The following is a 14,877-nucleotide window of genomic DNA, read 5'->3' as shown; positions in this document are numbered from 1 at the left end:
AGCCCAGTTGTTAGCCATAACTGAAACCGTGGAGCGAAACTGCAGATAAGCGGGAGATTCCTGTTCAAATTATTCTGAGACCCCAGCAGTTAGTTGTTCTCATTCCCTGAAACCGATGCTAAATGTTAGCGTTATATGGAGCATCCATAGGACTCAGCCTTAATAAAAGGTGTGTCCCTTCACTCACGTCTTCCTCAGACACTGATTTGCTCACAGGAAGTGGTGGATACGAACATGAGTAAGAGGGAGGCCCTGCCTGGAGGGAGATTACTTTAGTGTAAGGAGACAAGCATGTAATGGCAATAAAGTTCCCATAGGTGCTGTGCTAGATCCTGGGCAAGGTGCCTACAAAAAGTGGAAGTGGCTATTTCTATTAAGGTCCAAAAGGGTTTTATAGGGGATGACTTGTTGCTTAATGTGAATTAAGTCTGGAAAGAAAGTATTTCACATGCAGGTGTGGATGGGACTGGAGGGATATCCCAGGCACGGGTGTCACAGAGTGTGAACAAAGGCATGGAGACCTAAACTAGCATGGCACTTGGGGGAGCGCCAACTGGCTCCGTGTGCTTGATGCACAGACTATGAGAGAGTCAGTGAAAGATAAGGCTGTAGAGACAGGAGAATGCTAGACCTCAGTGGACCTCATATTCTGTAAAAAAAAAAAAAAAAAAAGCATTCACCTGGCCTGCCCTCCTTGGACATTGGAATCTTGCCTAAAGTTCTCAGGTGTAATCCGTTCTGCCTAATAGTGACTTCTAATAGGTACCAGAGGAGATGTTCAATTTGGGACTTGAAGGAAGCATCAGAAAAAATCATGAATGAATCAGCTTACATAAAAATTATTTATATTTTGCAATAGAGTTAATTTTTTCTTCATTTATAAATATTTGTTGACACATAAACTATGGGATAAGCATATCATGGGTTTTCATTTTATCAAAAAATTCAAACATTAAAGGACTCAAATTTTAAGTACTAATTTTTTTACTATATTTTTAAAATCATAAATGCTGTTTCAAAGACTAGAGACATTAATGTGAGTTCTTCCTTAATAGGAACTGGCAAAACAAACAAAACAAAAAACTCAGTCAAATGTGGCTAGAAAAAGAACCGAGTTAGCCACTTCTTTTGTTGTCTAGTTTTGTCCTCTTCAGATTTTCTTCTGTTCTATATTGAAGTGGTCGCTTTTTTTTAAATAATTTTTTTTATCTTTTTATTAACATATAATGTGCTCACTTTTTCATATTAACCTTACAATGGATTTTCTACCAAAAATTATTCAAACATGAGATTTTTTAAAAAGATTTTATTTATTTATTTATTTATTTGAGAGAGAGAGAACACAGAGGGAGAGTAAGAGAGAGAAACAGATTCCCCACTGAGCAGAGAGCCCAATGTGGGACTTGATCCCAGGACCCTGGGATCATGACCCAAGCCAAAGGCAGTCACTCAACCAACTGAGCCACCCAGGCACCCTCAAACATCAGATTTTAAGAATTCTGATCAATGAATTCCAAAGAATGCTTTTCTCCCCTCAAATACATTTACAGAATGCTGATCACTGATTGCTTATTGTGGCTAAATGCTGTTTCTGTACTAATAGGGGCCTGAGCTGCTAGACTTTGTATTTGTACAATTCTGCAGCTTTGCCCCCCCCGCAACACATTTTGGATCCTGTCTGATGATGAGCTTCATGTTGCTATAGGTATAGGCCTCTATGCTGCTGTGATTGATGTTGGGTGGAAAGAGAGAATTCCTGTCTGAGCTCAATCCCAAAATACCCACCCTACTCCAGTGTAGACACAGTGGCTCCACCATATGCCTTTCCCTATCTACAGTCCCACTGAGTTTACTATTTAATGCATTCCCTAAACCTCACTGGCTATACAAGTTCCAAATTTCTTAGTTGATTTTCATGAATAAAAGTCTCCATGAGACTCCATGAAGGTAAGAATGATGTCCTTTTAAGAGAAAAAATTATGGGCACCTGGGTGGCTCAGTGGGTTAAAGCCTCTGTCTTCAGCTCAGGTCATGATCCCAGGGTCCTGGGATCGAGCCCCACATCAGGCTCTCTGCTCTGCAGGAAGCCTGCTCCCTCCTCTCTCTTTCCACCTGCCTCTCTGCCTACTTGTGATCTCTGTCTGTCAAATAAATAAATAAAATCTTTAAAAAAAATTAATAAGTTAAGTCCACTTCAAAGAATCTACCACTTAAAGAGTGTTAGAATGCTCTCAGAGTTGGTAATAATACTTTAATAGAAAAACACTATCTGATTCTTGAGTACCAGCAAATATTAGATAACCACATATGATATACTGAATTCAAGCCCAGTACATGGGATTGATAAGCACAAACTATGTGCTCAAAATTTTTTAAGGAAGCAGAATTGAGTGGTTAAGCTCTAACAACTTGTTGAATATTTACTCTATAACCATTCTATGTGCCTAAAATGAAACTTTTCTCTTTTGTTTTAAACGAAAGTAATTTTTACCAATAGTAAGGCCACTTTCTTCAGGAGCTGAACATTATTTAAGTTATTGAGCAATAACATAAAAGTTTTATGGTGTTTTTTCTATTTCTGAAATGTTCTAATTTAGTATCTGAACTTAAAAATAGCACCCTCTTTTCTTCCTCCCTTGTTTCCTTTCCTCTAATAAATAATGACCCTCTTCCTTAGACAACAAATGATGAATAGTGTGAGAGGTTTCTGCTTAGCTACTTACAGTTCCTTACTTCTCTCTGCCAGATTAGTGATGGTACCCAAGACACTGGATTTTTACCTGGACATTGTTTCAGATGAAAAAAATCATTATTTGCAGAGCTGAAAAAGTTTAAGTAGTTGATTATACCTTACCAAGAATGTGATTAGAAATACCCAAATAAACTGGAAGTCGGTATTTTAAAAACTCCACAACGGGGTGCCTGGGTGGCTCAGTCATTGAGTGTCTGTCTGCCTTCGGCTCAGATCACGATCCCAGGGTCCTGGGATTGAACCCCACATCAGCCTCCCTGCTCAGCGGGAAGCCTGCTTCTCCCTCTCCCACTCCCCCCGCTTGTGTTGCATCTCTCTCTGTCTCTCTGTCAAATAAGTAAATAAATAAAATCTTTAAAAAAGAAAAACAAACAAAACAAACACACACACACACACAAATCTCCACAAAACAGTGACATCTGGAACCTCAATTTTTCCACTTGAGAATTTTTATGTCATTCAAGAAAAAAACACTTTTTTATATGTCCCATATGTCTTCTTATAGTGTCTATATTTTACAATCATAAATCCCTCTTTGTATTGCGGCTTAACAACTAAACTTTTTCCTTTCCCCGTACAAGATTTACAAGGAATTTGATGGATTTGACATTTTGACTCTAACAACCAAGCATTCATTAGCCTAAACAAGAATGGAAATAGATCAAACCTCCCAATTAAGACTTTTTTTATTAATATGTTATTTATTTATTTGACAGGGAGAGATCACAAGTAGACAGAGAGGCAGGCAGAGAGAGAGAGAGGGAAGCAGGCTCCCTGCTGAGCAGAGAGCCCGATGCGGGGCTCGATCCCAAGACCCTGAGATCATGACCTGAGCCAAAGGCAGCGGCTCAACCCACTGAGCCACCCAGGCACCCCCAATTAAGACTTTCTGACCTTAATCATTTAACACACTAATTCTGACAGCTGGAAAATCTTATTCAGAAAACAATTAGTGTCAGTGGCATGTTTAATTACAAAAAGCAAGAAGAAGGAGCCTTTTAAAAAGTCAGAATGAACACGCTATCCATTTCATACTTTGCACAACTGCCTCTATTACAAATCACTTTATCCTCTCATCTCTGAAGCATCCCAGACACATTCTTAACTGTGAATTAGTAAGTGTTTCCTCTGAGTGAGATCTCGGAATCAGTAACGTTTTGAGTGAGTGTGGGAAGTGGGGAAGGAGACAATAGCGTCTACCTGGGACTGCTGTAAGCTATGACATAGCAAAACAGGAATGCTTTCATTCTCTTGGCCTCTGTGTTCCTTATTATTGTGTAGTGGAGCATTGTTGGGAAATATTTTCTCACCTGGCATTCCAAGAAATGGAAGGCCCCACAGCTGTTTTACAGTTTTGTCATTATATATGTGACAGGTCTTATCCTGCTGCCAGAATGAGAAAACAGAACCAGATTTATGGTCCGAAATCCCTTTCAGAAATGCTGCCATCGTGTGGCACTGTGGAGCTATGACCAGAAGAGTCCTGGAGTGGGTCATAGGGTTCATCTCAACATGGCTCCACTGCAGCAAAACCTATTCCTATAACTCTCTAAATTTGTATTAAGTCATTCTCGTGGGCACAAAGTAAACCATAGTGAGTCCTGTGGAAATCTTGTTTTTAGAATTTGTGAACTCCCCCCACACACACACTAAATGGACAACATGACAAATTTATGTGGGTAATATGTTTAAAGGGAAAAAACAATTTTTTTAAAAGCAAAACTAAGAAATCTATTTTGAAACTTCATAACCTGTATGCTTTATGTTTTATAGAGATAGCTGCCATCTGAGTTAATTTTTTTTCTTTTTTTTGACAGAGAGAGATCTCAATAAGGCAGAGAAGGTGAGAGAGGGAGAAGCAGGTTCCCTGCTGAGCAGAGAGCCCAATGTGGGGCTCAATCCCAGGACCCCGAGACCATGACCTGAGCCGAAGGCAGAGGCTAAACCCACTGAGCAACTCAGGTGCCCCCATCTGAATTATTAAAATGTGTGATTAGGTCCCACCAATTAACAATACCAACTCATTTGGAATGGATCCATAATAGACATACCCCCACCACCAAATGTCCCAAAACCTATGGGATTACACTGCAAGAAATTATTTAATCCATATTTCTATTAAAAGCAGCGTTTAGTACACAGGAGCTGACACCATAGATAGAACTAATAATAAATAAAACCATTTATCTTTAATGTCATATAATTCTTACACTGTGAGATGTGAGGTAAATGAATAGTGTGCCCCCCATTTCACAACTAAGAGAAGTAGATGAAGTTAAGTAAGTAATCTCAAAACAGTATTAAATATTACATATCAAATATTAAATATTTAAAATATTAAATATTTAAAATGGACTCAGAGCTTTGCTACCCCTAGTTTCTCTAGTCCCATACTCAAAACTCATCTGTAATTTTCTTTCCTTTAAATACCTTTTAAATACCCAGTAAAGCTTTTTTTGATATAGAAAAATATTTTTCATTTTATTTATTAAGTAACAAACTTTATATATATTTGGTAGAAAAATTAGAAAAAAAGATGATTCGTAAATCAATCCATTCCTATACAGATGTGCAAATTACCCTCTTGATAATCTAACCTCGTCCTAATAACCTATTCCACTTAAAGATACTACAAATGGTGAAAACGTGCTCTTCTAAAAATTTCAGGAATAGTTAACATACACAGTGCTTAAAATATGCATGTAATAGCATGGTTAGTTTTACACATGATTCATTTAAACTTTTCACAAACCCCATGAGCAACGTAATATCATGTTCATTTGACAGAAGAAGAAACAAATACAGGCAGGCTAAGAGATTTGCTCAAGGTCAAACAGCTAATGGATGTCAGTGTGGGACTCAGAGCCACACTCTGGCCCCAGAAGCAGCCTTCTCAAGCAGTAACACTTCGTCAGAAGCTGCTTTACTTCCGCAGCATATAGAGTAAATTATCATTCTTCTGTCTTATATAGCAAATTACCCGATTCACCACCTCCACACAATTCAAATGGTGCGACAAAAATCCGTGTCCTTGAACGGTCATTGTAAATCCAACTTAAGGGGCATAAACATGGAATTTAGTGTTAGTAATGTCATTTGTCTAAATGACAAACTGCTACATACTTGAAATCACAACACTGAGCCTGGAGTAGGAAAGGCTGCAGGGAGCCTCTCTAAACTCTTCCGCCTGAACAAAAGCCTTGCACCTATTAAGCAAATTAAGCAAATTTGGTTGCATATATTACCTTATCTGTTATTTAATCTGAAAGAAACCAAAATCTATTCCATTTCATTTAAGACTGATTTATGTTCTTTTTTTTTTTTCCTTCTAATTCAAACATTATAAACCCAAAGAACTAGTCATTCCTCCCCACTTTTTTACAGGACCCCTACATGCCCTTCCATGATGCTGAATGCTAATCCCATAAATGAAACACCTAGTTAATGATATTGTACATCAGTAATGTTTGAACTCTAGAGTAGTTTCTCTGTGTTTGCTTCTTTGTTTTTTAACCACAAAAACCAGAGGGGGAAGTGTGGGAGCAAGTGGGTTGGGCAGTGGCAAAAAAACCTCATGACACATTACTCCGCCTCCCTGTGTTGGTGGAGAATGTCTGCAGCAGCATTTAAATTCTGGGAGGTCCTGACTGTCAGCAGCAGGAGGAGAAGGCGAGCAAGGCAGCATCATCCAGGACTGGGCTCTCTTCTCAGCCAGCCACAGAGCAAGGTAAGCCCGCACCTCGCTGTCCGAGGCATTCCGCTTCATTTCAGGGTGGGAAGGGCAAGTTGTAAGGAAGAGAGCTGAACTGTAAAGCTGTTAAGCAGACTTATGCCGTTTTAGTCTTTTAATTGAGCACGCCAGATGTATTACAGATTTCCTGGAAGAAAGGTAACTGGGAATTTTGAAAGCCAGTCATTTATATAACTCAAAAATGCTTGGAGTCCTCAAAAGAAGTGAAAGATTTCTTCCAAACAAGAAAAAAAAAGAAAAATTCTATGCCCCTTTTGAATGACTATATATATATTATTTTTAATGGGTAGATGGCTGTGGAAGCATTTAAAAGGAAAAGGATCTTTAGTGGCAATGTGAACTAATAATTATGCTATGTTTCAATGATAAAAATGTATCCATCCTATTTGCAAGGGAAAAAAACTTTCTGAATATTTCACTTCTGTATTTAGCTGTTAAATTCCTCACCAAGATACCTGTATGACACTATGCAGACTTATTATCATGAATAGAAAAGCTGTTGACTTTTTTCAGTGTTTTGGGTTTTGTTTCAAATTTCTAGAATGCCTTTCTTAAATAACTGAGCATTGAGACAGCTTCATTTTACCCAAGTAGTACCTTTTTAATAATTTAAGTTAAAAATCACACTTAAAATACATGCTGGAAAAGTGAAAAAAGCAAGTTGCTTTCTATAGTTTTATTTTCTCTCTCTTTGTGTTTTTCTTTCCTGAGAAATAAACATTCCAACAGCAGCTTATTGTTTTAATTCAATTACTAATGATCTGTTTTTAGGTTAGGATAGCTGAGCTGTCACATAGTAATGGTATAATCCCTGGGACTCTAAATCTTTTTTTTTTTTTTTTCTTTTAAGATTTTATTTATTTATTTGTCAGAGAGAGAGCAGAAGCACATGGAGAGCTCCAGGCGGAACAGGCAGAGCAGGAAGAGGGAGAAGCAGGCTCCCTGCTGAGCAAGAAGCCCCATGTGGGACTCCATCCCAGGGCCCTGGGATCATGACCTGAGCCGAAGGCAGGCGCTTAATTGACTGAGCCACCCAGGTGTCCCTGGAATTCTAAATCTTAAAGTTGAATATAGCCTTGTGAGATTCCTCTCTCCCTTGCCTAATAGTGAGAGATGGAGTAAAAAGGAGGCATTACAAATAGCAACTCAAAAGGCCATGCTGATTAAAACATATGTTTTCTCCAAAAAGTAGAAAATATTCTACAGGAAATATATTTTATTTGTAATAATTTTGTAGTGTACTAGCATAAACAGGTATCACCATTTTACCCTACAAAGAAATCAAATATTCCTTACAAAATATTTTGCAGGAAAAATCACCATGAAAATTGCAGTGATTTGCTTTTGCCTCTTAGGCATTGCCTATGCGATTCCGGTGAGTACAACTGAATCTTAAAGGATATTTCTCAAAATAAATGAATTGTGTGCTCCCCTGTGCTAGGAACACATTCACATTGTAATCTCTCTTGATCTTTTCTGTTTCAAAGATTAAGCAGGCCGATTCTGGGAGCTCTGAGGAAAAGCAGGTAAGCATCTTTCAGGTTTATCATGCAGTCAGATGATTTATGCAGCTGCACGAGAGGCACTACATACATATTTGTTGCCATTTTACTTATTTTCATAGTCATGCTGTTAATTAATAAGTATTTATTGACTACCGGCTTTCAACTTAGGCCAGTACTAAGCACAGTTACAGATGGTCGCCGACTTAACGACGGTTCCATTTACAATTTTTCAACTTCATCATGGTGGGTGAGCCATATGCATTTAATGGAAACCATACTTCAAATTTTGAATTTAGACCTTTTCCTGGGCTACCAATGTATGGAACAATACTTTCTTGGGATGCTAGGCAACAGTAGTGAGTCACAGCTCCCAATCAGCCAGGCCATCACAAGGGTAAACACCGATATGCTTTCAACCATTCTGTACTCACACGACAATTCCATTTTTCACTTTTAGTATTCAATACATTCAATGAGATGTTCATGACTTTATTATAAAATGGGCTTTGTGTTATGTGCCTTTTGCCCAACTGCCAACTAATGTAAACACTCTGAGCATGTTTAAGCTCATGTTTAAGCCCTAAGAGGGGCTATGATGCCCAGCAGGTTAGGTGTAATAAATCCATCTTTGACCTACCATATTTTCAGCATGTGATGGGTTTACTGGGACATACCCCCATTGCAAGTTGAGGAGGATCTGTATAGCCTTTAGTAAATACACATTCTTAACACCAAACTAGTTCTTTGGGCCATTATCATTTATGTAAAAGGAATTCTATGAAGTCATGTGACTTTTTCTTTCCATGAGTCAACATACTGTACTAGACATAGAAAATTCCATCCTTTGCTTACTGAGTTTAAAATCTGTCTCACACATTGGACAGTTTGTATGATTCATAATATCTCCTAAGATATTGGCTAAGGAACCCATTATAAAAAGAAAGGTTTTTATGCTGTTTGGATCTGTTATGCTTGTCAGCTGACTTTAACAATTTCCTAACCAAACCTAAGATGAAATCAATAGATGTACATGTCCTTCCAAAATGGGTGAAACTGTGCCAGCCAAATAACAAATGGGCATTGTTCTGAGAAGCTCAGGCTAAAAGGCACACAGAGTTCAATCCCAGATAAACAGAATAAAGGCCTGTATAGAGTTGCCTGGGGTCACTGAAAAGAGATTGCTGAATGAAGTCATTAGGAGAACTTTGCTGCATGTGTTTGGATGTGCAACTAGGTAGGTAGACGCATGTCTGTTTTCCAACTGATTTGAGAAAACAATAGGACAGAAAAATTAACATTTACAGAGAAGATAGAGTTCACACTATATGAGGCAAGAATTGGTGACTTTTTCATAGAATTAATGTGGCACATAAAGCTATAACAGTTTAAAATTATTCAGTTCCATTGAGGAGATAAGTGAAGAGCTCAACCTTCCAGCATCCTAGAAATTTAGAGCTAGTCGGAAATATGTGAAAGTTATAAGGCTATCCCTCTGAAGATGAGCATTGTTGTCTGCGAGTGTTACGACTATCAGGGGGTTTTAATCTATTTGTTTTGTTCACCTATATTGTCCTCATGGTACCTTATTTTAAATCATAAATTTAACTTACAAATGCCTTCTCTCTGAGCGCATATTATATGTAGCAGCAGGAAATATATATATTAAATATATATAAATTATAACATATTTACATATCCTCTTTATATATTTTTAAATTTAAAAGAGGGGGGGGGACTTGGAACTCCTCTAGAACTCTAGTTTCACTTCTTTTAAAGCAAGGAACCCTTTCCTCCAGCAAAAGCTTTCAGAGAAGCCCACTATGACACTGCTCCAGTTGGAGCCAGCCCTGGAGAAAAGACCAAGTGCTGCTGACTGGTTGCCTCCCTGCCCCTCCCCCACCCAGTGGCTGGCTGTGAAAGGGACCCATGGAACTGGCCAGGGCTCTCATTCTCAAGGACAGGGAAGGGAAGGGATTGGCTCTGGGTGATACAGCCTATCAGATGACACTTACTCAGAGCGATTTCCATTCTCTGTCCTAGGATAGTCATTTTCCAGATAAATAACTTGGCTAAAGGAAAGACCATTCCACTCACACCTCTGACACCATGGAGCAATGGAACTTCTGTGCCATGATGTTAATATTATAATAATATTATAGTTCTGCATGGTCCACCCAGAACGCAACTAGACACATGTGGCTCCTGAACCCACAACGTAGCTACTGCAACTGAGGAACTGACTTTTTTATTATATTCCATTTTAATTAAATTAAACAACCATATGCTATACGACCGGAGGATACTGTATCAGACAACCAGCCTCAGAGAGTTCCTCCTTGTTCCATAGAGGGAACAGTGAAGATCACCACTAATTAAGGGCACCTCTGCTTTAGACATGCTTTATCTGAGGGGATATTTAAGCTAGTAAGCACAGGACAGGAATGCCCGGTGTCCAGCAGGCACACAATGCCTCATTGAGAAGAGCTAGTCTGCATAGGTTTGAACCCCGACTCTGCCACTTAATTTCTTTGTGGCTGAGTTTCTCTTGATCTGTAAAATGGGAATAATGATACCTATCTCACAGGGGGTTGAGAGGATTAAATGAATATTTGTAAATCACTTTGAAAGGATGCCTGATCTAAGGCAGTACTATATAAGAGTGTATGAAATGAATCTGCAGGAGAAAGGAAATGTGAGGTGTCTCAGGCTCTGGTTAACCATAGAGAGGCATATTACACTTATCTATCAAGATCAGTGAAGTACAGTTGTTTTTTCAGTTTATCACTTAGAGATCCTTATGTTTCTTTCTTTAATAATGACAAATATGCAACATTTTTTGTAGCTTTACCACAAATACCCAGGTGCTATAGCTACATGGCTAAAGCCTGACCCATCTCAAAAGCAGACTTTCCTAGCGCTACAGGTATTTTTAATTTTAACTAATTTTAAGAATTAAATTTCTCACAATTAAAGAACAACAACATTCAGGCCAATTAAACGGATCCTTCCTGCCTGACAGTAAATGTGAGCTTAAGATAGCAATTGATCTGGTTATGTCAGCTTTTCCCCACTTCAAGCCACCCACTTATGAGGCTGAAAAATAAGACCTGCTTTGGATAGCAAAGGCTAACTTTTGAATTAAAATATGAGATATGTTTGATATAAACTGATATGTGTCCCTCTTTCTCCAGAACACTGTGCTCTCTCAAGAAAATGATGATTTTCAACAAAAGGTGAGTCCTCACCGTGAGTCAGAAGCCGTCCATGCCACAGAGAGATGAAAGAAGCCACTCTTTCTCCTAATGACAAGGCCTGAGTTTGATTCCGACAATATTCTATTAGCAAATGTTACAGTAAATTGCCAATTTAAAACCTGCTCCAAAAAAAATGTATTTACTAACCTTTAGAAATACCAGGTTTCATTATCATATGATCTCGCTGATATGAGGAATTTGAGAGGCAGCGCAGGGGGCTGTTGGGGGTAAGGAGGGAAAAAATGAAACAAGATGGGATTGGGAGGGAGACAAACCATAGGAGACTCTTAATCTCAGGAAACAAACCGAAGGCTGCTGGGGGGTTGAGAGGGAGGGAGAGGGTGGCTGGGTGATGGGACACTGGGGAGGGTATGTACTATGGGGAGTGCTGTGAATTGTGTAAGCCTGATGATTCACAGACCTGTGCCCCTGAAGCAAATAATACACTATACGTTAATAAAAAAAAAAAAAAAAAGAAAAGAAAGAAATACCAGGTTTCTTCAGATAAGTTTAGTGTAGCAGGAAATGTTTACTAATGCCTGTTATTTGAAATAGTAAGCCTCTTAACATTTTCATTAAGGTATTTTGTAAATGTCTTATCTACTATCTGATAAGCATCGAATAATGCCTAGGAAAGCCAAGATTTTAATCTCAGGGGAACATTTCTGTTCCTAAACATAATGGTTTAGGTGACAGCTATTGTTTTTTATTAAGACTATTGATATATTTGCTAAACAAAGAGATAAGTTAAATTTGCTCTCCTTAACATCTGTTTAAATATGCAAAGAATTTCTAACTAGGAAAGTTAGATAAATAATCCAGTTTATTTGCTAATCAGAAGTTTAATAGATATTCAATGATTAATTTGGTTGACAGCTTTGAGTTGCAGTTGACAGACAAGCATAATGGAGTCACCTCTTGCTTATGCATGCTGATAAGGGGGTAGTTTTAGGTTTTAGTATATGCATTAAAACATGGATGCTCCAATCTGAGAATTATCATTTCAAATAAAAAGTAATATCACAATTATGTATCTGTATTCATTTCATCATTGAATTTGGTAATTTAAATAATATCTAATATGAATAAGGAAAAGCAATGTTATCCATGGAAACATTATACTCACATATATGGCTTGAAAATGTCTATGAAAGTAATTATTTGTGGAAGAGCAAGAAAAATACCTCAGATTATGATTCCATTCATCCTGGTGTTAAAAAAGAAGTTGGAAGATACTCACTTTGCTCCTAGAAACCACTGAATACACTGTTGCGAATGCAAAGATTCTGGAACCAAATTAGTCTGTAAGACAAATGCACCAGGAAAGACTAAGGGAAAATAAAAAACTATTACCCCAATTTTTCTGGCCATCTTGTTTTCTAGACCCTCTCAAGCAAGTCCGATGAAAGCCATGAAGATGTGGATGACGATGACAGAGATGATGTGGACAGTCAGGATTCTGTGGATTCCGATGACGTAGATGATGACTCTAAGCAGTCTGATGAGTCTGACGAAGTGGTCACTGATTTTCCCACTGACATTCCAGCAACCCAATTTTTCACTCCATCTGTCCCCACAAGAGACTCAAATGATGGCCGAGGTGATAGTATGGCTCATGGACTGAGGTCCAGATTGAAGATGTCCCACACATATGAAGTCCAGGTAAATCCTTAAACAGACACAGACGATGACTTGAGCCCTATTCTAGGAAACCAGAGTGTGTCTATTCACATTCATTTATTCATTCATTCATTCAGTAGGAATTATTAATTTATGACTTTTTAAAGTTTTTTAAAAATTATTTATTGTAGAGAGAGAGCAGGAGGAGGGGAAGGGGGGGGTGGGGAGACGGACACATAGACTCCACCCTGAGCTCACAACCTGAGCCAAAATCAAGAGTCTGGCGCTAAACCGACTGAGCCACCCAAGTGCCTCTAATTTATGACTATTGAACACGAAACATTTTTTCATTTGGTGATTTTACATTTAAGTTCATGCAATTTCTCCCTACTTTTGTCTCTCAATAACAATGATCTTTTCCCAAATCCTGGCTCTAAAGCATTTTATTCTATTCACTTTTTTAGATTAAAGAAAACAACTTTGGAAAACAGCAACTATTTTCACAATATAATGGTCATGCTTTGAAGTTAAATACCTGAGATGAACTGTAGGGTTGCAAATTTTGTTTAATCCATAGTTGAAGGATCTGAATTTGACACATAGCCTTGCCACTTACTAATCGTTTTACTCTTTCACTTTTTTCACTTTCCCTTTATGTAAAACAGAGATCATGAGACCTACATCATAGTCTTTATCATATGCATAATTGATGTATCTATTAAACTAAAGGAGATGAATATGTGAAAAGACTCGGTTAAATACAAAGTAACACGCTAGTCCTGTTTTCTGCTGCAGCCAAATTTAGACAATTTTCAGTATAATTGGTCTAAAAGTTAGAAAGCAGAATTAGACTGTCCCCATCCTTGGTTCTTCATTTAATTCTTCTTCCATTTGTTCTGTGATTCAGTATCCTGATTCTACAGAGGAGGACTTGACATCACTTGTGAAAAGTGAGAGTACGGAAGAGGACTTCAATGCTGACCTTCTTTCCCAGACAGTGCAAGGAACTTCTGACAGGGGCAGCCACGCAAGACACAGTCAGGAAACCAGTCAGATGGATGACCATAGTATGGAAACCAAGGACCGCAGGCACACCAGGGAGTATAAGCTGAGAGCAAGTGATGAGAGCAGTAAGCATTCCCAGGAGATTGGTAGTCAGGAAAATTCTGAAGTCAGCAGTGAACTCAGCATCTATATTGTTCAAAGCCACGAAAATGAGCAAGTCCTAGACTCCGGGAGTGTGGAAGAAGATAAGCACCTGAAATTTCACATCTCTCATGAACTAGACAGTGCATCTACTGAGGTCAATTAGATGGAGAAAATGAAATTTCTTACTCTGCTTTTAGTAAAAAGAAAAAATACACTGTAGCAGGATGGGAGACAATATGAAATGCTTATTTCTCAGCTTAGTTGGTGAAGGTATATGTATATGGATCTGGAAAGAGATACCAGTTTTGATCATTAGTTTAGTGTGTGGCTTCATGGTAACAGCCTTGTAAACTAAAAGCTTCAGGGTTTGGTCTATGTTCTTTTCATAGAAGAAACGCAAGCTGTCACTGCATTGTAATGTTTGCTCTTCTTTTATGAATAGAAATTTATGTAGAAACAAACAAAATACTTTTACACACTTATAAAAAGAGAATATAAAACTTTACGTCACTATAACATTTCTTTTTTAAATTAGTATATATTTGGTTGTGATTATTTTTGTGTGTGTGTGTGAATAAATCTTAGTCTCAGATATAATGAGTTTAGTGGTATCTTTTTCTTTTTTTCTTTTTCTTTTCCTCTTTTTATTTTCCCACAACTTTATTGAAATATAAATGATTTATAACATTGTGTAAGTGTAAAGTATAGCACATGACGATTTGATACACTCGTACTGAAAATGATCACCACCATTGCACTAGCTAACACCTCTAACTTGTCACTTTCTCAGTCCTGTTACATAACCATCATTTCTTTTTTGTGCTGAGAGCATTCAAGATATACTGT

The 14,877-nt window shown here is 38.0% G+C and overlaps 1 protein-coding gene across 1 annotated transcript; it reads left to right on the top strand.

Moving 5' to 3' along the window:
- The first annotated feature begins 6,353 nt into the window (after positions 1-6,353).
- On the top strand, positions 6,354-14,631 carry SPP1 (secreted phosphoprotein 1). The gene is made up of 6 exons (XM_059173295.1): positions 6,354-6,479; positions 7,814-7,878; positions 7,991-8,029; positions 11,200-11,241; positions 12,646-12,924; positions 13,790-14,631. Exons 2-6 carry the CDS (start codon positions 7,825-7,827, stop codon positions 14,192-14,194), a joined length of 819 nt encoding a protein of 272 aa, XP_059029278.1. The 5' UTR covers positions 6,354-6,479; positions 7,814-7,824; the 3' UTR covers positions 14,195-14,631.
- Positions 14,632-14,877: the final 246 nt, after the last annotated feature.

Source organism: Mustela lutreola, chromosome 1 (genome assembly GCF_030435805.1).
Source record: "Mustela lutreola isolate mMusLut2 chromosome 1, mMusLut2.pri, whole genome shotgun sequence".
Lineage (NCBI taxonomy): Eukaryota > Metazoa > Chordata > Mammalia > Carnivora > Mustelidae > Mustela > Mustela lutreola.
This window is presented reverse-complemented; position numbering and strand designations above follow the sequence as displayed.